This window comes from Salvelinus alpinus, chromosome 1, assembly GCF_045679555.1.
Source record: "Salvelinus alpinus chromosome 1, SLU_Salpinus.1, whole genome shotgun sequence".
Lineage (NCBI taxonomy): Eukaryota > Metazoa > Chordata > Actinopteri > Salmoniformes > Salmonidae > Salvelinus > Salvelinus alpinus.
In genome coordinates this window covers 18,308,929-18,331,882 of record NC_092086.1, presented here as the reverse complement: position 1 = coordinate 18,331,882, position 22,954 = coordinate 18,308,929, and the positions used below count along the sequence as shown (strand labels likewise).

The window sequence follows — 22,954 nt, the reverse complement described above, 5'->3', positions numbered from 1 at the left end:
GTATGAAACATGGTATAGAGGAGATGGACCCACTGGTTGCCCTCTAGGTTACAGACAGCTGGTAGTCCCATCCACCAAACTACCAGGTATGAAACATGGTATAGAGGAGATGGACCCACTGGTTGCCCTCTAGGTTACAGACAGCTGGTAGTCCCATCCACCAAACTACCAGGTATGAAACATGGTATAGAGGAGATGGACTCACTGGTTGCCCTCTAGGTTACAGACAGCTGGTAGTCCCATCCACCAAACTACCAGGTATGAAACATGGTATAGAGGAGATGGACCCACTGGTTGCCCTCTAGGTTACAGACAGCTGGTAGTCCCATCCACCAAACTACCAGGTAACACTCTGAAATGAAACACTCTCCTCTTCAGCTCATCACACAGGTTTGACCATGGCAAAACCTTGATTCTGTGGTCAGTGAACCATTTTTTGTCCTGCTGGAAGATCCAACCACGGCCCAGTTGAAGCTTCCTAGCAGAGTTAGTCAGGTTTTGATTTAATATCTGCTGGTACTTGATGGAACCATGATACCGTGTATCCTAACAAGTGGTCCAGTGCCTTTGGAAGAAAAACAGGCCCACAACATCAAAGATCCACCACCGTACTTCACAGTGGGGACGAGGTACTTTTCTGCATGGATATCTTTCTGTCTACACCAAACCCACCTCTGGTGTTTGTTTCCAAAACGCTCTATTTTGGTCTCGTCTGACCATAGAACCCGGTCCCATAGAAAGGTCCATTAACATTTGGCAAACTGTAGGTGCTTGAGTTTGATGACAGCAAAGGCTTTTTTAATGGAAACTCTCCCAAACAACTTGTGGTTATGTAGGCGACGTCTGATCTTAGTTTTGGAGACTTTCTGACCCCAAGTCCCAACTTCTTATTTAACTAGGCAAGTCAGTTAAGAACAAATTCTTATTTACAATGACGGCCTACCGGGGAACAGTGGGTTAACTGCCTTGTTCAGGAGCAGAACGACAGATTTTTACCTTGTCGGCTCGGGGATTCAATCTTGCAACCTTTCGGTTACTGACCCAACGCTCTAACCACTAGGCTCCCTAACGCCCCTCTAACCACTTGGCTACCTGCTGCCCCAACTAACGTCTACAATTCTTCAACTGTGATCTTTTTTTGGCCTACGTGAACCATCCTCTGCACTGTGCGTGGGGTCAATATAGACACGTGAACCATCCTCCTCACTGTGCGTGGGGTCAATATAGACACGTGAACCATCCTCCTCACTGTGCGTGGGGTCAATATAGACACGTGAACCATCCTCCTCACTGTGCGTGGGGTCAATATAGACACGTGAACCATCCTCTGCACTGTGCGTGGGGTCAATATAGACACGTGAACCATCCTCCTCACTGTGCGTGGGGTCAATATAGACACGTGAACCATCCTCCTGCACTGTGCGTGGGGTCAATATAGACACGTGAACCATCCTCCTGCACTGTGCGTGGGGTCAATATAGACACGTGAACCATCCTCCTCACTGTGCGTGGGGTCAATATAGACACGTGAACCATCCTCCTCACTGTGCGTGGGGTCAATATAGACACGTGAACCATCCTCTGCACTGTGCGTGGGGTCAATATAGACACGTGAACCATCCTCCTCACTGTGCGTGGGGTCAATATAGACACGTGAACCATCCTCCTGCACTGTGCGTGGGGTCAATATAGACACGTGAACCATCCTCCTCACTGTGCGTGGGGTCAATATAGACACGTGAACCATCCTCCTCACTGTGCGTGGGGTCAATATAGACACGTGAACCATCCTCCTCACTGTGCGTGGGGTCAATATAGACACGTGAACCATCCTCCTCACTGTGCGTGGGGTCAATATAGACACGTGAACCATCCTCCTCACTGTGCGTGGGGTCAATATAGACACGTGAACCATCCTCTGCACTGTGCGTGGGGTCAATATAGACACGTGAACCATCCTCCTCACTGTGCGTGGGGTCAATATAGACACGTGAACCATCCTCCTCACTGTGCGTGGGGTCAATATAGACACGTGAACCATCCTCCTCACTGTGCGTGGGGTCAATATAGACACGTGAACCATCCTCCTGCACTGTGCGTGGGGTCAATATAGACACGTGAACCATCCTCCTCACTGTGCGTGGGGTCAATATAGACACGTGAACCATCCTCCTCACTGTGCGTGGGGTCAATATAGACACGTGAACCATCCTCCTCACTGTGCGTGGGGTCAATATAGACACGTGAACCATCCTCTGCACTGTGCGTGGGGTCAATATAGACACGTGAACCATCCTCCTCACTGTGCGTGGGGTCAATATAGACACGTGAACCATCCTCCTCACTGTGCGTGGGGTCAATATAGACACGTGAACCATCCTCCTCACTGTGCGTGGGGTCAATATAGACACGTGAACCATCCTCCGCACTGTGCGTGGGGTCAATATAGACACGTGAACCATCCTCTGCACTGTGCGTGGGGTCAATATAGACACGTGAACCATCCTCTGCACTGTGCGTGGGGTCAATATAGACACGTGAACCATCCTCCTCACTGTGCGTGGGGTCAATATAGACACGTGAACCATCCTCTGCACTGTGCGTGGGGTCAATATAGACACGTGAACCATCCTCCTCACTGTGCGTGGGGTCAATATAGACACGTGAACCATCCTCCTCACTGTGCGTGGGGTCAATATAGACACGTGAACCATCCTCTGCACTGTGCGTGGGGTCAATATAGACACGTGAACCATCCTCCTCACTGTGCGTGGGGTCAATATAGACACGTGAACCATCCTCCTCACTGTGCGTGGGGTCAATATAGACACGTGAACCATCCTCTGCACTGTGCGTGGGGTCAATATAGACACGTGAACCATCCTCTGCACTGTGCGTGGGGTCAATATAGACACGTGAACCATCCTCTGCACTGTGCGTGGGGTCAATATAGACACACGTCCTCTTCCAGGCAGATTGTTAACATCTCCAGTTGCTTTAACCTTCTTCATTATTGCCCTGCTTGTGGAAATGGGCATTTTCAACCGTTGAGCTATTTTCTTATAGCCATTTCCTGAATTATGCAGCTCAACAACCTTTTCTCACACATCATTACTATATTCGCGGGTCTTTCCCATAGTGATGGATGACTATGGGAACTTGGCCTGTGTCACCTCATATTTATACCCCAGTGAAACAGGAGGTCATGGCTTACCACTTAAGTGTTCCTAAAAACTCAGGTGAACTTAAAAACGTAAAATACGAATGAGAATATACTTCAGATTTTACTCATATGAATTTCTAGGGGTGCCAATAATTGTGGCACACATGTTTCGGAGAAAAATATTTATTTCACATGTATTTTTTTCAATAATTTGACTTCAATTAAAGGTTAGATTTTTGTGAATATTTTGAATGAAAGACCAAGAGCATCATTTTTTTTAAAATAAAAATTCACAACCCGTTTTGCTCATATTTACCAAAGGTTGAAATATTAGTGGAGGCACTGTCTATCCAGCACTAGAATCCCCATACTTTAATGAAGACAGCTTCTCCATCCTGGAGGGGGAAATCAATCATTTACAGGCCCAGGGACATGTACTAGTCTGTGGTGACCTAAATGCCAGAACTGGACAAGAACCTGACACCCTCAGCACACAGGGGGACAAACACTTACCTGGAGGTGACAGCATTCCCTCCCCAATATGCCCCCCTAGTTACAACTAGGACAACATAACCAACAAGAACGGGTCACAACTCCTGCACCTCTGTCACAGGAGTACTGTACATAGTCAATGGTAGGCTTCGAGGGGACTCCTACGGTAGGTACAGTACACCTGTAGCTCATCTCTTGGCAGTAGTACTGTAGACTACATTTTCACTGACCTCAACCCAGAGCGTTCACAGTCAGCCAATCCCAGTCTACTTGAACAGAGCATTACAAAGGAACTGAAGAACATTAAGAAATGCTAAGGAAAGTAGTGTGGAAACCTACCAAAACAACAACAAATTCAATCCCTTTTAGACAACTTCCTGGACAAAAAGTTGCACTGTAATAGTGAAGGTGTAAACTTGGCAGTAGAAAACCTAAACAGTATATTTGACCTCGCAGCTTCCCTATCAAATCTAAACATGTCAAGCAGAAGACCTTAGAAAATTAACAACAATGACAAATGGTTTGATGAAGAATGCAAAAATTTAAGAAAGAAATTGAGAAACCTGTCCAACCAAAAACATAGAGATCCAGAAAACCTGAGTCTATGCTTTCACTAAGGTGAATCACTAAAACAATACAGTAATACACTATGAAAAAAGAAGGAACAGCACGCCAGAAATCAGTTCAATGTAATTGAAGAATCCATAGACTCCAACCACTTTTGGGAAAATTGGAAAGCACTAAACAAACAACAAGAAGAGTTATCTATCCGAAAAGGAGATGTATGGATAAACCACTTCTCCAATCTTTTTGGCCCTATACCAAACAACAAACAGAAAAAACATGATCATATACAAATCTTAGAATTAACTATTAAAGACTACCAGAACCCACTGGATTCTCCAATTACATTGAATGAACTACAGGACAAAATACAAACCCTCCAACAGAAATAAGGCCTGTCGTGTTGTGTTATCCTAAATGAAAGTAGAAAATATACAGACCACGCATTCCAATTGGCTATACTAAAACTATTTAACATCATCCTTAGCTCTGGCATCTTCCCCAATATTTGAAACCAAGGACTGATCATCCCAATTCACAAAAGTGGAGACAAATTTGACCCCAATAACTACCATGGGATATGTGTCAACAGCAACCTTGGGAAAATACTCTGTGTTATCATTAACAGCAGACTCGTACATTTCCTCAATGAAAACAATGTACTGAGCAAATGTCAAATTGGCTTTTTACCAAATTACCGTATGATAGACCACGCATTCACCCTGCACACCCTAATTGATAAACAAACAAACCAAAACAAAGGCAAAGTATTCTTGTGTGTTGTTGATTTCAAAAAAGCTTTTGACTCAATTTGGCATGAGGGTCTGCTGTACACATTGATGGAAAGTGGTGTTGGGGGAAAAACATACGACATTACAAAATCTATGTACACAAACAAGTGTGTAAAAGAAATTGGCAAGAAACACACATTTCTTTCCACAGGACCGTGGGGTGAGACAGGGATGCAGCGTAAGCCCCACCATCTTCAACATATATATCAGAGAATTGGCGAGGGCACTAGACCAATCTGCAGCTCCCGGCCTCACCCTTCTACCATCTGAAGTCAAAATTCTACTCTTTGCTGATGATCCGGTGCTTCTGTCCACAACCAAGGAGGGCCTACAGCAGCACCTAGATCTTCTGCACAGATTCTGCCAGACCTGGGCCCTGACAGTAAATCTCAGTAAGTCAAAACTAATGGTGTTCCAAAAAAGGTCCCGTTGCCAGGACCACAAATACAAATTCCATCTAGACACCGTTGCCCTAGAGAAAGAAACTACACGTACCTCGGCCTGAACATCAGCGCCACAGGTAACTTCCACAAAGCTGTGAACCATCTGAGAGACAAGACAAGAAGGGCCTTCTAGGCCATCAAAAGGAACATAACATTTGAATCTGGCTAAAAATAGCCATCTAGCTACAGACAGATTAACCTGGAGAAGAGCCCCCTAAGCAAGCTGGTCCTGGGGCTCTGTTCACAAACACAAACACACCCCACAGAGCCCCAGGACAGCAACACAATTAGACCCAACCAAATCATGAGAAAACAAAAAGATAATTACTTGACACATTGGAAAGAATGAACAAAAACTGAGCCACCACATCAGCAATTATTTATTTTCCCTTTTGAACTTCAACTATTTGCACATAATATGACATTTGAAATGTATTTATTATTTTGTAACTTTTGTGAGTGTAATGTTTACTGTACATTTTTATTGTTTATTTCACTTTTGTTTATTATCTTTTTCATTATCTTTTTCAATGTAAACATATGTTTCCCATGCCAATAAAGCCCTGAGCGAGGGAGCGAGAGAGGGGTTAGAGAAGATAAATACTATTCTTTGGAAAACCTTTCCATCTGAGAAAGTTCCTAATCAGAGTTACCTGGTCTAAAACAACTGTTACTCTTGAGAGAAGAACCTTTAAATGCCATGCAGTTTTCAGAAGAGAGACCGTTAACATTCTTCCTAAATGTTTTCAACACAATAGTCTGAAATATCCTTTCAATTCTTGATAGTGGATCCACATGAAGTCTTTGCAGAGCCTCTACCTCCACCCTCCTCCCTCCTCCGTGTGTGTGCCCGCTTGGAGTTTGCCAAAAGGCATCTGAAGTCTCTCAGACCATGAGAAACAGGATTCTCTGGTCTGATGAAACCAAGATTGAATTCTTTGGCCTGAATGCCAAGAGTCATCTGGAGGAATCCTGTCCCCGTCCCTACGGTGAAGCACGGTGGTGGCAGCATCTCTACGGTGAAGCATGGTGGTGGCAGCATCTCTACGGTGAAGCATGGTGGTGGCAGCATTTCTACGGTGAAGCATGGTGGTGGCAGCATCTCTACGGTGAAGCATGGTGGTGGCGGAGTCATGCTGAGGGGATGTTTTTCAGCGGCAGGGACTGGGAAACTAGTCAGGATCGAGGGGAAGATGAACGGAGCAAAGTACAGAGAGATCCTTGATGAAAACCTGCTCCAGAGCACTCAGGACCTCAGACTGGGGCGAAGGTTCACCTTCCAACAGGACAACGACCCTAAGCACACAGCCAAAACAACGCAGGAGTGGCTTCAGGACAAGTCTCTGAATTTCATTGAGTGGCCCAGCTGTATTCCGGACTTGAACCCGATCGAACATCTCTGGAGAGACCTGAAAATAGCTGTGCAGCAACGCTCCCCATCCAACCTGACAGAGCTTGAGAGGATCTGCAGAGCAGAATTGGAGAAACTCCCCAAATACAGGTGTGCCATGCTTGTAGCATCATACCCAAGCAGACTTGAGGTTATTGCTGCCAAAGGTGCTCCAACAAAGTACTGAGTAAAGGATGTGAATACTTATGTAAATGCCATATTTTGTTTATTTTTATTCATTTGCAAACATTTCTAAAAACCTGTTTTTGCTTTGTCATTATGGGGTATTGTGTGCAGAAAACAATGTCATCCATTTTAGAATAAGGCTGTAACGTAACAAAATGTGGAAAATGTCAAAGGGTCTGAATACTTTCCAAATGCACTGTTTGGCTTTTGGATTGTCCATAGCTATAGACTAGGTCCTAGCATTGCCTTTAAAACGCATGTTGTCGACGGATTAAATGTATGACTATAATACATTTTGTGAGATGACACAGCCAAGCCAGGGAAAAAACTACATTGCATGCTGACTCAAACTGACCAGAAGTGGAATGGAACTAAAAAGGAATGTGTATGACGGATGTCAGAGATTTGTTTGTGTCCTTTCTAGATGATTAAAAGTTCATAAGTGTTTTTCAATAAAAGTGAAAATGAAGAGACTCTTAGCCTCTGGACATGTGCTACATTCCAAGTGTGTTTATTATCCAGTAAACTGTAACTGAACTTCAGAAGCACTTCCCCATAATCATGCATCCTAGTTGATGATCCATTGACTAGAGCCTAACGTGATAACACTGGACTAGGGCCTAACGTGATAACACTGGACTAGGGCCTAACGTGATAACACTGGACCAGGGCCTAATGTGATAACACTGGACCTGGGCCTAACGTGATAACACTGGACTAGGGCCTAACGTGATAACATTGCCTTAAAATGCACATTGTCAACAGCTGTCTGTGGATTGAATCCTTGCCTCAGCCTATACAGTAACAAACTTTAAACTCATGAATATGCAAATATGTTCTTTGAAGAAAAATACATAAATCACGTCCTTATGTTTCTTAAGACCTGCCTAAACACAATAAATGTATTCTATATTTATTTAGGTTGAAGTATTTCCTTATGTGATAACACAACAGTAGATGTGTAGGCTGGAGGTGTGTTTAATAGGTTCTAATAGGAAGGTTGATATACCTGGTGGTGCTACTGTCAAATGGGGTAAAGGAAAAACCAATGAAGGCAAACTGAATAAATACTTACTACAAACATATTTTCTGTGCTTGAATATATACTATAATGTATGAATATATAATATAATGTATGAATATATAATATAATGTATGAATATATAATATAATGTATGAATATAATGCTTCTTCTGAGTTGAAAGAGCTAAATGTGTGCCGGGAAAAAACAACATTGCTAAAACTATGGAACTATAAAAAATACAAAGTCATTCGGATGATATAATTGTGTACTTGTTTTTTTTTTTTTTTTTTTGCCTTGGACTTCAAGTCTTCCTTACTCAAACTCTCCAGAAGTGGAATGGAACTAAAGTGGAATTTGCGCAATGGATGTCAGAGATTTGTTTGTGTTCTTGCTAGATGATTCCACGTGCATCAGTATTTTGCAATGAATGTGAACATTGATAGGGTACTCTGGGTATTACATTCCAAGTTTGTCTCTTTTCCAGTAAACTTCAAATGTACTTCACAAGTACTTCCCGATAATAATGAATCCTCCAAAGTGACGTGTTGTTTACCAATGTCTTTATAAGTTGCTGCACGAACCCACGTCTCTAGCATTCTGTTGCAAAGCAGGACAGAAGCATCACATCCATTCTCAGCACATCAACTTAAGAGGTATGGTACCCACTTGTTTAGTTTTTGTCTTAATTATATTGCTGCTATTTAAAGGCACAAAATGTAATCTGTACGGATGTTCAACGGCCATTTCAATCATTACAACCATCGATTATTGAAGAATATAGCTTATCAATGTGTTATGAGCTGATTCTAACTGTGTTACCCTGTCATCAACCTATGTTCCTATTACCTCACTGTTATGAGCTGATTCTAACTGTGTTACCCTGTCATCAACCTATGTTCCTATTACCTCACTGTTATGAGCTGATTCTAACTGTGTTACCCTGTCATCAATCTATGTTCCTATTACCTCACTGTTATGAGCTGATTCTAACCGTGTTACCCTGTCATCAATCTATGTTCCTATTACCTCACTGTTATGAGCTGATTCTAACTGTGTTACCCTGTCATCAATCTATGTTCCTATTACCTCACTGTTATGAGCTGATTCTAACTGTGTTACCCTGTCATCAATCTATGTTCCTATTACCTCACTGTTATGAGCTGATTCTAACTGTGTTACCCTGTCATCAATCTATGTTCCTATTACCTCACTGTTATGAGCTGATTCTAACTGTGTTACCCTGTCATACATATATGTTCCTATTACCTCACTGTTATGAGCTGATTCTAACTGTGTTACCCTGTCATACATCTATGTTCCTATTACCTCACTGTTATGAGCTGATTCTAACTGTGTTACCCTGTCATCAATCTATGTTCCTATTACCTCACTGTTATGAGCTGATTCTAACTGTGTTACCCTGTCATCAATCTATGTTCCTATTACCTCACTGTTATGAGCTGATTCTAACTGTGTTACCGTGTCATCAATCTATGTTCCTATTACCTCACTGTTATGAGCTGATTCTAACTGTGTTACCCTGTCATCAATCTATGTTCCTATTACCTCACTGTTATGAGCTGATTCTAACTGTTACCCTGTCATCAATCTATGTTCCTATTACCTCACTGTTATGAGCTGATTCTAACTGTGTTACCATGTCATCAATCTATGTTCCTATTACCTCACTGTTATGAGCTGATTCTAACTGTGTTACCCTGTCATCAATCTATGTTCCTATTACCTCACTGTTATGAGCTGATTCTAACTGTTACCCTGTCATCAATCTATGTTCCTATTACCTCACTGTTATGAGCTGATTCTAACTGTGTTACCATGTCATCAATCTATGTTCCTATTACCTCACTGTTATGAGCTGATTCTAACTGTGTTACCATGTCATCAATCTATGTTCCTATTACCTCACTGTTATGAGCTGATTCTAACTGTGTTACCCTGTCATCAATCTATGTTCCTATTACCTCACTGTTATGAGCTGATTCTAACTGTTACCCTGTCATCAATCTATGTTCCTATTACCTCACTGTTATGAGCTGATTCTAACTATGTTACCCTGTCAACAATCTATGTTCCTATTACCTCACTGTTATGAGCTCATTCTAACTGTGTTACCCTGTCATCAATCTATGTTCCTATTACCTCACTGTTATGAGCTGATTCTAACTGTGTTACCGTCATCAATCTATGTTCCTATTACCTCCCTGTTTCTGTTGCTGTTCCATTTGAGTCTTTGTAAACACACCAATAGCTTCTGTTTAAAGCAGCATGTTGATCTCCTGTCAGTCCTTGCATCAATATTTCCATCTATCTCATTTGAGAGAGGTTACATTTCCGTTCCATCCCTCAGCTGGCAACAAAGTGGCAGAGTCAAGCTGTTGAAATGACACATTCACATATTCTCTATGCTACTTTTCAACAGCTTGTATTCTTGTCGATCCCATTGACAGTAAATGTTCCTATTGTGTACTTTATAAGCAGATGTTTCCTATGCTTCTATTTGTATGACACCAGTGATTTACTGTCCCTTTGGTCTCTGTCTTCTCCCTGCTGTTTTAGGTTATGGCGATGAGCAGACCTCTGACTTTGGGGCTCTGTGTTCTCTCCCTGCTGGTTCTGCCAGGCCAGACGGAGAAGTGTGAATGCCAGGGTCCTAGAGGGTATCCTGGCCCTTCTGGGCCTCATGGCCCTCCTGGGCCTGGAGGTAAATTAGTCGTAAGCTTAGTACAACTGCCTTACCCTATCATAACCCAAAATAGAAGACTGATGATTTTGGAGTAAACTGTCGCTTTAAGCATGCACATTCATTTGCGTACCTGATGATGGAGTGATGATGAGGGGACAGAGAACTCTGAATTCCCTCAGTTAGATAAACCCTCCTACTCCTACAAAAAAGGCTTTGTCTGTACCAGTTGCCAAACAAAACTGGGTCTGGGGTATAATGTGAAAGCCCAATCCGGTATATTTCCTGCTGTTAGCCTTTGATTAAAAAAAAACAACATAAAAAAACAACAACATAAGACTGTTGATTTTGTAATAAAGTGTCACTTTAAGCCAGATCAGACTGCAGAGCACGTTACAGGCTAACTGAAGCAGTCGTTGGTGTGTACTGTATGGTGTGAGCCCTATCCCTGTTGTCTCTCCATAGGCATGCCTGGACTTCCTGGTCCACCTGGAAAGAGAGGTAGATTCTGACATATTAACTGTTCTCACTTCATTATTTACATACCAAACATGTAAGGGGGTCACAACACCCTTGAAAACATTATGGACCACAGCCGTGCTGCTGCTTTCCCACTGTGTGTGGTTCTGGAAGACAAAGAACTGTGAATGACTTGAATTAGATCACCACACCAATTCACAGAAAGAGGCTTTGTCTGTACCAGTTGCCAAAATATTTTGTCAGTATATCATTTGTCTGTACCAGAGCTGTGAATCCTATTAAAAGGGGCTGTGGTATAGTGAGTTATTATCAGAGCTGTGAATCCTATTAAAAGGGGCTGTGGTATAGTGAGTTATTATCAGAGCTGTGAATCCTATTAAAAGGGGCTGTGGTATAGTGAGTTATTATCAGAACTCTGAATCCTATTAAAAGGGGCTGTGGTATAGTGAGTTATTATCAGAACTCTGAATCCTATTAAAAGGGGCTGTGGTATAGTGAGTTATTATCAGAACTCTGAATCCTATTAAAAGGGGCTGGGGTATAGTGAGTTATTATCAGAGCTGTGAATCCTGTTGTTATTCTTAGATAATGAAAAAAAATCCTTTACATGGTCAGATAACTCAAGTATAGATTGATCACTTTTTTTTCTAATTTGTATGTAGGTGTGTTTCCTCATGCTGAACATATTTGCCTCAATTGTCCATAAAGTCTGTCAGGAAAGATTTTCCTCCATCTGGGAAATCCTTTAAAAAAACATATTGTCATGAACCATAAGTACATCCACATCTCTACTATCTCTCCATAGGTCTACCTGGACTTCCTGGATCTTATGAACTTCCTGCTATAGATGGACGTAATGTCCCTGGACCTCCTGGTCCGCCTGGACCCCCGGGCCCTGCAGGAGCTACTGGTATTCAGCTGATTGATCTCTTCCTGGTTCTGTATTTATTATTTGGTTCTCTCTAGTCACACCTTCTGTTTTCACAGACTTAGACCTGGAATCCCTGCAAGACAGCTTGATCAAACTGGAGCTGGGTAAGGAAGTGAATTTCAGATCAGAATGTTATGTACTTGTATGCAACATTACAGATTCTGTATCTTAATTTGATCACTTCCTGCACAGCAGGAAATGCAAACTTGTAGTGTATCGAAGGTTTAAAAAGGCTTTTAAAGTTTTCATTTCCACTTAAAAATGTCACTTGATTTGCCCGAACAAAAAATTGAACAATCCCTACAAATAATAATTATAATCCAAATAACAATTCATGGTTCCTGTTGCAGCAGGATTATTTTCCTGCTGTGTGAAACTGGCTCAAAGGAAGTTACTTTATCTGTAGATTATGTTGTACCTCACTAAGTATCCGTTCAACATAAGTTATGCAGTATTCGTAATTTGGGAAAATGAGGTGTGAATTTAGTCGTGTGCTGGCATTTGTGAAATATAAAAAGGCAACTTTTGTTTCCACTTTTAGTGTTACACTGACTGCATTAATACCTGGTTTCAGTGTTACACTGACTGCATTAATACCTGGTTTTAGTGTTACACTGACTGCATTAATACCTGGTTTCAGTGTTACACTGACTGCATTAATACCTGGTTTCAGTGTTACACTGACTGCATTAATACCTGGTTTCAGTGTTACACTGACTGCATTAATACCTGGTTTCAGTGTTACACTGACTGCATTAATACCTGGTTTCTCTTCAGCCATAAACTACGACTTCACCAGAAGAGTTGACAAGAAGTACTTTGTGTCACACAAGAGAGCGGGTTCTTTTGACGATGCTGTTCAGTTCTGTACCAAGAGGGGCTTGGTGTTGGCATTGCCGAAGAACGAGGAGGAAAACACTGCTCTCACTCAGGTCTTCGAAGGGGCTTTGAAGAATGCATGGCTCAATGTTGACAACAGTAAAGAGGGGAAGTTTCAGGTGGATTTGAAAGGCCATCCCCTCACCTTTTCCAAATGGGCAGATGGGGAACCAAAAGTGCCCAATGGGGATAGAAGCTGTACCATGTTGACAGAGTCAGGTGCATGGCGGGTGACATATGAGTGCTCCTTCAATGCCTATATCGTGTGTGAGATATAGGGACACCTCTATGAAATGCTGTTTCTGAGTTTGACCTTGAAATCTCTAGGTTTCTTCCTGTGTGTATTTCCAGTTGTTCTGCACCTTTTCTTTCTTTGTTCTCATCAGGGGTAAAATAGAAAAGGGAAACTTGTGGAATAAAGCAACAAACACATTTACTTTGGTGCTTGTCTGTCTCCTTCATGCTCCTTCTCTCTGAACAGATTGTCTACTGATCATGCACATAGCTTCATGCTCCTTCTCTCTGAACAGATTGTCTACTGATCATGCACATAGCTTCATGCTCCTTCTCTCTGAACAGATTGTCTACTGATCATGCACATAGCTTCATGCTCCTTCTCTCTGAACAGATTGTCTACTGATCATGCACATAGCTTCATGCTCCTTCTCTCTGAACAGATTGTCTACTGATCATGCACATAGCTTCATGCTCCTTCTCTCTGAACAGATTGTCTACTGATCATGCACATAGCTTCATGCTCCTTCTCTCTGAACAGATTGGCTACTGATCATGCACATAGCTTCATGTTCCTTCTCTGAACAGATTGGCTACTGATCATGCACATAGCTTCATGCTCCTTCTCTCTGAACAGATTGGCTACTGATCATGCACATAGCTTCATGCTCCTTCTCTCTGAACAGATTGTCTACTGATCATGCACATAGCTTCATGTTCCTTCTCTCTGAACAGATTGTCTACTGATCATGCACATAGCTTCATGCTCCTTCTCTCTGAACAGATTGGCTACTGATCATGCACATAGCTTCATGCTCCTTCTCTCTGAACAGATTGGCTACTGATCATGCACATAGCTTCATGCTCCTTCTCTCTGAACAGATTGGCTACTGATCATGCACATAGCTTCATGCTCCTTCTCTCTGAACAGATTGTCTACTGATCATGCACATAGCTTCATGCTCCTTCTCTCTGAACAGATTGGCTACTGATCATGCACATAGCTTCATGCTCCTTCTCTCTGAACAGATTGTCTACTGATCATGCACATAGCTTCATGCTCCTTCTCTCTGAACAGATTGTCTACTGATCATGCACATAGCTTCATGCTCCTTCTCTCTGAACAGATTGGCTACTGATCATGCACATAGCTTCATGCTCCTTCTCTCTGAACAGATTGGCTACTGATCATGCACATAGCTTCATGCTCCTTCTCTCTGAACAGATTGGCTACTGATCATGCACATAGCTTCATGCTCCTTCTCTCTGAACAGATTGTCTACTGATCATGCACATAGCTTCATGCTCCTTCTCTCTGAACAGATTGTCTACTGATCGGCACATAGCTTCATGCTCCTTCTCTCTGAACAGATTGTCTACTGATCGGCACATAGCTTCATGCTCCTTCTCTCTGAACAGATTGTCTACTGATCGGCACATAGCTTCATGCTCCTTCTCTCTGAACAGATTGTCTACTGATCATGCACATAGCTTCATGCTCCTTCTCTCTGAACAGATTGTCTACTGATCATGCACATAGCTTCATGCTCCTTCTCTCTGAACAGATTGTCTACTGATCGGCACATAGCTTCATGCTCCTTCTCTCTGAACAGATTGTCTACTGATCGGCACATAGCTACTTTTCACCTCCAGTTTGATGACAGAGGAATAGCAACTATATATTTCCAAACAACAAAATATCAATACTTTTATGAACAGGCTGACATAGACCTGGAACCCCCCTAGTAAAAACAATGCATCTCAACACCAAAGGAAGATGTTGTCTGTGAGGGAGACCTTCCTTAGTGCTGGTTTTATAGGTTTCTCTGTAATGACAAGTTATCCGTACCACCAGAGGGTGAAGGGGGACCTGTATCAGTGATGTTGACCAGAAAGACAGACCCTATGCTGAGATATAACACCCCATGTACTCACCTAAGTTTTTCTGTCCCACGTATCATATGACCGCATACAAAACCACAATTACCTTATTTTTGAGCATATAAAAATCTGCCAATGGCAAACAAGGTCTGCCAATGGTACATATAAATCTAATATCCAACCCTGATGCTCTACTGAGTTCTAAATATCCAACCCTGATGCTCCACTGAGTTCTAATATCCAACCCTGGTGCTCCACTGAGTTCTAAATATCCAACCCTGATGCTCCACTGTGTTCTAAATATCCAACCCTGTTGCTCCACTGTGTTCTAATATCCAACCCTGATGCTCCACTGTGTTCTAATATCCAACCCTGATGCTCCACTGTGTTCTAATATCCAACCCTGATGCTCCACTGTGTTCTAATATCCAACCCTGATGCTCCACTGTATTCTAAATATCCAACCCTGATGCTCCACTGTGTTCTAAATATCCAACCCCGATGCTCCACTGTGTTCTAAATATCCAACCCTGGTGCTCCACTGTGTTCTAAATATCCAACCCTGGTGCTCCACTGAGTTCTAATATCCAACCCTGATGCTCCACTGAGTTCTAATATCCAACCCTGATGCTCCACTGTGTTCTAAATATCCAACCCTGATGCTCCACTGTGTTCTAAATATCCAACCCTGGTGCTCCACTGAGTTCTAAATATCCAACCCTGGTTCTCCAATATGTTCTAAATATCCAACCCTGGTGCTCCACTGAGTTCTAAATATCCAACCCTGGTTTTCCAATATGTTCTAAATATCCAACCCTGGTGCTCCACGGTGTTCTAAATATCCAACACTGGTGCTCCACTGAGTTCTAAATATCCAACACTGGTTCTCCACTGTGGTCTAAATATCCAACCCTGATGCTCCACTGTGTTCTAAATATCCAACGCTGGTGCTCCACTGAGTTCTAAATATCCAACACTGGTTCTCCACTGTGGTCTAAATATCCAATCCTGTTACTCCACTGTGCACTAGATATCCAACGCTGGTTCTCCACTGTGGTCTAAATATCCAACCCTGTTACTCCACTGTGCACTAGATATCCAACATTGGTGTTTCGCTGGGCTATAAGGCAATTTAACAAAATGGGACCCTATGTGGGCTCTTGTCAAAGGTAGTGCACTTTGTAGGGAATAGGGTGCCATTTGGGACTCAGACATTATACTGTATCCAATCCTGGTGCTCCACTGTGGTCTATGTGTCCAACCCTGGGCTGGCAGAATAATGTTATAATGGGAGAGTTAGTTCTTCTCTCCAATAAGGTTATAATGGGAGAGTTAGTTCTTCTGTCCGATAATGAGAGAGTTAGTTCTTCTCTCTAATAAGGTTATAATGGGAGAGTTAGTACTTCTCTCCAATAATGGGAGAGTTAGTCCTTCTCTCCAATAATGGGAGAGTTAGTCCTTCTCTCCAATAATGGGAGAGTTAGTCCTTCTCTCCAATAAGGTTATAATGGGAGAGTTAGTTCTTCTGTCCGATAATGAGAGAGTTAGTTCTTCTCTCTAATAAGGTTATAATGGGAGAGTTAGTTCTTCTCTCTAATAAGGTTATAATGGGAGAGTTAGTTCTTCTCTCTAATAAGGTTATAATAGGAGAGTTAGTTCTTCTCTCTAATAAGGTTATAATGGGAGAGTTAGTCCTTCTCTCCAATAATGGGAGAGTTAGTCCTTCTCTCCAATAATGGGAGAGTTAGTCCTTCTCTCCAATAATGGGAGAGTTAGTTCTTCTCTCTAATAAGGTTATAATGGGAGAGTTAGTTCTTCTCTCTAATAAGGTTATAATAGGAGAGTTAGTTCTTCTCTCTAATAAGGTTATAATGGGAGAGTTAGTGCTTCTCTCCAATAATGGGAGAGTTAGTCCTTCTCTCCAATAAGGTTATAATAGGAGAATTAGTTATTCTCTCCAATAATGGGAGAGTTAGTCCTTCTCTCTAATAAGGTTATAATGGGAGAGTTAGTTCTTCTCTCCAATAATGTTATAATAGGAGAATTAGTTATTCTCTCCAATAATGGGAGAGTTAGTCCTTCTCTCTAATAAGGTTATAATGGGAGAGTTAGTCCTTCTCTTCAATAATGGGAGAGTTAGTCCTTCTCTCCAATAATGGGAGAGTTAGTCCTTCTCTCCAATTATGTTATAATGGGAGAGTTAGTCCTTCTCTCCAATAATGGGAGAGTTAATTCTTCTCTCCAATAATGGGAGAGTTAGTCCTTCTCTCCAATAATGGGAGAGTTAGTCCTTCTCTCCAATAATGGGAGAGTTAGTCCTTCTCTCCAATAATGGGAGAGTTAATTCTTCTCTCCAATAATGGGAGAGTTAATTCTTCTCTCCAATAAGATTATAATGGGAGAGTTAGTCCTTCTCTCCAATAATGGGATAGTTAATTCTTCTCTCCAATAATGGGAGAGTTAATTCTTCTCTCCAATAAGATTATAATGGGAGAGTTAGTTCTTCTCTCCAAAAACAGGTTAAATAAAAGTAAAATATTTCTCACGTCCGGTGATGACCATCATAGACCGTTCTCCCCCTCCATTGAGGATATAATGGGGGGTTTTGTCCAGATTAAGAACTCACATCATATCCAACATTGACACTGTCGGTGCTTCTCAAAATGGTACCCTGTTCCCTATGTAGTGCACTACTTCTGTTCAGGGCCCACAGGTCTCTGGTCAAACGTAGTGCGCTGTATAGGGAATAAGGCTCCATTTGGGATGCAGACTGTGTTCGTTTCCAACCCTGACTGAGCTCTCTCGTTAAAAACAAACCTGGCTCATTGACCCTACATTACTGACCTAGAGACAGAGAGAGAGGTGGTGTGTGTGTGTGTGTGTGCGTGGTGTGTGTGTGTGTGTGTGCGTGCGCCCTAGGGGTGTAGGGCTGTAGGGCTGTAGGGGTGTAGGGCTGTAGGGGTGTAGGGCTGTAGGGCTGTAGGGGTGTAGGGCTGTAGGGGTGTAGGGGCTGTAGGGGCTGTTGTGTTCTAGGGGCTGTAGGGCTGTAGGGGTGTAGGGGCTGTTGTGTTCTAGGGGCTGTAGGGTTGTAGGGGCTGTAGGGGCTGTTGTGTTCTAGGGGCTGTAGGGGCTGTTGTGTTCTAGGGGCTGTAGGGTTGTAGGGGCTGTAGGGGTGTAGGGGTGTAGGGGCTGTTGTGTTCTAGGGGCTGTAGGGTTGTAGGGGCTGTAGGGGCTGTAGGGGTGTAGGGGCTGTTGTGTTCTAGGGGCTGTAGGGTTGTAGGGGCTGTAGGGGCTGTAGGGGTGTAGGGGCTGTAGGGTTGTAGGGGCTGTAGGGTTGTAGGGGCTGTAGGGGCTGTAGGGGCTGTAGGGGCTGTTGTGTTCTAGGGGCTGTAGGGGCTGTTGTGTTCTAGGGGCTGTAGGGGCTGTTGTGTTCTAGGGGCTGTAGGGGCTGTTGTGTTCTAGGGGCTGTAGGGTTCTAGGGGCTGTTGTGTTCTAGGGGCTGTAGGGTTGTAGGGGCTGTTGTGTTCTAGGGGCTGTAGGGTTGTAGGGGCTGTAGGGTTCTAGGGGCTGTTGTGTTCTAGGGGCTGTTGTGTTCTAGGGGCTGTAGGGGCTGTTGTGTTCTAGGGGCTGTAGGGTTGTAGGGGCTGTTGTGTTCTAGGGGCTGTAGGGGTGTAGGGGCTGTTGTGTTCTAGGGGCTGTAGGGTTCTAGGGGCTGTTGTGTTCTAGGGGCTGTTGTGTTCTAGGGGCTGTAGGGGCTGTTGTGTTCTAGGGGCTGTAGAGGTGTAGGGGCTGTTGTGTTCTAGGGGCTGTAGGGTTCTAGGGGCTGTTGTGTTCTAGGGGCTGTTGTGTTCTAGGGGCTGTAGGGGCTGTTGTGTTCTAGGGGCTGTTGTGTTCTAGGGGCTGTTGTGTTCTAGGGGATGTTGTGTTCTAGGGGCTGTTGTGTTCTAGGGGCTGTAGGGTTGTAGGGGCTGTAGGGGCTGTTGTGTTCTAGGGGCTGTAGGGTTGTAGGGGTGTAGGGGTGTAGGGCTGTAGGGGTGTAGGGGGTTTAGGGGCTGTTGTGTTCTAGGGGCTGTAGGGTTGTAGGGGTGTAGGGGTGTAGGGGTGTAGGGCTGTAGGGGTGTAGGGGTGTAGGGGGTTTAGGGGCTGTAGGGGTGTAGGGGTGTAGGGGGTTTAGGGGCTGTTGTGTTCTAGGGGCTGTAGGGTTGTAGGTGGTGTAGGGGTGTAGGGGCTGTAGGGTTGTAGGTGGTGTAGGGGCTGTAGGGGCTGTAGTGGTGTAAGGACTTTATGGGTGTGTACATACTGACCCTACATTACAGACCTAGAGACAGAGAGAGAGGTGGTATGTGCGTGTGTGCGTGCGTGTGTGTGTACACTTACTATAGAGCTGGGGGCTGTAGGGGCTGTAGGGGTTGTAGGGCTGTAGGGCTGTAGGGGCTGTAGGGGTGTAGGGCTGTAGGGGGTGTAGGAGTTGTAGGGCTCTAGGGGTGTAGGGCTGTAGGGGCTGTAGGGGTTGTAGGGCTGTAGGGCTGTAGGGCTGTAGGGGCTGTAGGGGTGTAGGGGGTGTAGGAGTTGTAGGGCTCTAGGGCTGTAGGGGTGTAGGAGTTGTAGGGCTGTAGGGGCTGTAGGGGTGTAGGGGCTGTTGTGTTCTAGGGGCTGTAGGGGCTGTAGGGACTGTAGGTGGTGTAGGGACTGTAGGGGGTGTAGTGGTGTAAGGACTGTATGGGTGTGTACATACTGTACATATGTTTACTATTGAGGGAGTTCTAATCAAATGCTGCACGTGTGGTTATTGAGAGCAATAGACTTAAATAAAGACGCGCAAGAGCTGGGCTTTAATAAGGCTTTAATAGGGCTTTAATAGGGCTTTAATAGGGCTGGAGTCTAGCTGTACAGTGAGTGTAATGAAAAGACAGGTAATTGTTTTGAAAGGGTAACTTTATCTTGGAAAAATAACAAATAAACACAAACACACACACACACAGACACACTCAAGCAAGAAACAAGCAGTTTCAATTAGGTTGTACTCCGTCCCATCCCCCACCACCGCATAACGCAAGGTAGAAGCCCTGGTTTCAATTAAGTTGTATTCCGTCCAATCCCCCAACACCGCAAATAAAAAAAAACATGCCACCTCTCTATTTTTCATGAATTTAGCAGTTTTTTTAGTAGAGAGAGAGACTGTAAGGAGAGAGAGAGACTGTAAGGAGAGAGAGAGACTGTGAGACTGTAGGAAGAGAGAGAGAGACTAGGGAGAGAGAGAGAGAGAGAGAGAGAGAGAGAGAGAGAGAGAGAGAGAGAGAGAGAGAGAGAGAGAGAGAGAGAGAGAAAGAGAGAGACTAGAGAGAGAAAGAGAGAGAGTGAGACAGAGACTAAGGAGAGAGAGAGAGAGACTGTAGGGAGAGAGGGAGAGAGAGCGAGAGAGAGAGAGAGAGAGAGAGACTAAGGAGAGAGAGAGATAGAGAGACTGTAGGGAGAGAGGGAGAGAGAGAGAGTGAGAGAGAGAGACTAAGGAGAGAGAGAGAGAGAGACTGTAGGGAGAGAGAGAGAGTGAGAGAGAGAGACTGTAGGGAGAGAGAGAGAGACTGTAGGGAGAGAGGGAGAGAGAGAGAGTGAGAGAGAGAGACTAAGGAGAGAGAGAGAGAGAGACTGTAGGGAGAGAGAGAGAGTGAGAGAGAGAGACTGTAGGGAGAGAGAGAGAGACTGTAGGGAGAGAGGGAGATGTAGAGGGTGTTAAATTATATATTTAAAAAAAAATCTAACTTGAAGTTTTGTTTTTAGCCAAACCCAAGTCTTGTCATGAGTGGGAGACTGTTAATTTATTACTTTAGTGGAACACATGTTTTGAAACACACTCACTAGGGTGAGGAAATAGTCCATCTGGAATGCATAACAGATAACAATACATCTCAACATCTCCTCTGGCTCAGGAGAGGAGGAGGTACTGTTCTGCTACATCTGTCCTACTCTGTTCCCAGATTCACCATTCTCTCTCTCTCTCTCTCTCTCAATTCAATTCAATTCAATTCAAGGGGCTTTATTGGCATGGGAAACATGTGTTAACATTGCCAAAGCAAGTGAGGTAGGTAATATACAAAAGTCAAATAAACAATAAAAATGAACAGTAAACATTACACATACAGAAGTTTCAAAACAATAAAGACATTACAAATGTCATATTATATATATGCAGTGTTGTAACAATGTACAAATGGTTAAAGCACACAAGTTAAAATAAATAAACATAAATATGGGTTGTATTTACAGTGGTGTTTGTTCTTCACTGGTTGCCCTTTTCTTGTGGCAACAGGTCACAAATCTTGCTGCTGTGTTGGCACACTGTGGAATTTCACCCAGTAGATATGGGAGTTTATCAAAATTGGATTTGTTTTCGAATTCTTTGTGGATCTGTGTAATCTGAGGGAAATATGTCTCTCTAATATGGTCATACATTGGGCAGGAGGTTAGGAAGTGCAGCTCAGTTTCCACCTCATTTTGTGGGCAGTGTGCACATAGCCTGTCTTCTCTTGAGAGCCATATCTGCCTACGGCGGCCTTTCTCAATAGCAAGGCTATGCTCACTGAGTCTGTACATAGTCAAAGCTTTCCTTAAGTTTGGGTCAGTCACAGTGGTCAGGTATTCTGCCACTGTGTACTCTCTGTTTAGGGCCAAATAGCATTCTAGTTTGCTCTGTTTTTTTTGTTAATTCTTTCCAATGTGTCAAGTAATTATCTTTTTGTTTTCTCATGATTTGGTTGGGTCTAATTGTGCTGTGTGTTTGTGTTTGTGAACAGAGCCCTAGGACCAGCTTGCTTAGGGGACTCTTCTCCAGGTTCATCTCTCTGTAGGTGATGGCTTTGTTATGGAAGGTTTGGGAATCGCTTCCTTTTAGGTGGTTGTAGAATTTAACGGCTCTTTTCTGGATTTTGATAATTAGTGGGTATCGGCCTAATTCTGCTCTGCATGCATTATTTGGTGTTCTACGTTGTACACGGAGGATATTTTTGCAGAATTCTGCATGCAGAGTCTCAATTTGGTGTTTGTCCCATTTTGTGAAATCTTGGTTGGTGAGCGGACCCCAGACCTCACAACCATAAAGGGCAATGGGCTCTATGACTGATTCAAGTATTTTTAGCCAGATCCTAATTGGTATGTTGAAATTTATGTTCCTTTTGATGGCATAGAAGGCCCTTCTTGCCTTGTCTCTCAGATCGTTCACAGCTTTGTGGAAGTTACCTGTGGTGCTGATGTTTAGGCCGAGGTATGTATAGTTTTTTGTGTGCTCTAGGGCAACGGTGTCTAGATGGAATTTGTGGTCCTGGTGACTGGACCTTTTTTGGAACACCATTATTTTGGTCTTACTGAGATTTACTGTCAGGGCCCAGGTCTGACAGAATCTGTGCAGAAGATCTAGGTGCTGCTGTAGGCCCTCCTTGGTTGGTGACAGAAGCACCAGATCATCAGCAAACAGTAGACATTTGACTTCGGATTCTAGTAGGGTGAGACCGGGTGCTGCAGACTGTTCTAGTGCCCGCGCCAATTCGTTGATATATATGTTGAAGAGGGTGGGGCTTAAGCTGCATCCCTGTCTCACCCCACGACCCTGTGTGAAGAAATGTGTGTGTTTTTTGCCAATTTTAACCGCACACTTGTTGTTTGTGTACATGGATTTTATAATGTCGTATGTTTTACCCCCAACACCACTTTCCATCAATTTGTATAGCAGACCCTCATGCCAAATTGAGTCGAAGGCTTTTTTGAAATCAACAAAGCATGAGAAGACTTTGCCTTTGTTTTG

At 43.5% G+C, this 22,954-nt stretch overlaps 2 protein-coding genes across 2 annotated transcripts in view; both read left to right on the top strand.

The window, feature by feature from the left end:
* LOC139570881 (protein sidekick-2-like) overlaps positions 1-22,954 on the top strand; it is a 524,727-nt gene that overhangs the window by 340,520 nt on the left and 161,253 nt on the right. The window lies entirely within an intron of this gene.
* LOC139570846 (mannose-binding protein C-like) lies at positions 8,569-13,480 on the top strand. The gene is made up of 6 exons (XM_071393119.1): positions 8,569-8,706; positions 10,631-10,775; positions 11,220-11,255; positions 12,040-12,144; positions 12,222-12,269; positions 12,943-13,480. Exons 2-6 carry the CDS (start codon positions 10,634-10,636, stop codon positions 13,320-13,322), a joined length of 711 nt encoding a protein of 236 aa, XP_071249220.1. The 5' UTR covers positions 8,569-8,706; positions 10,631-10,633; the 3' UTR covers positions 13,323-13,480.

Excerpts from the sequence above, each read along its gene's own strand:
- LOC139570846 (XM_071393119.1), top strand. The coding sequence starts at position 10,634 with ATGGCGATGAGCAGACCTCTGACTTTGGGGCTCTGTGTTCTCTCCCTG. Across the intron at positions 10,776-11,219 it reads TGGCCCTCCTGGGCCTGGAG|GCATGCCTGGACTTCCTGGT; the intron begins GTAAATTAGTCG and ends GTCTCTCCATAG. Across the intron at positions 11,256-12,039 it reads TGGTCCACCTGGAAAGAGAG|GTCTACCTGGACTTCCTGGA; the intron begins GTAGATTCTGAC and ends ATCTCTCCATAG.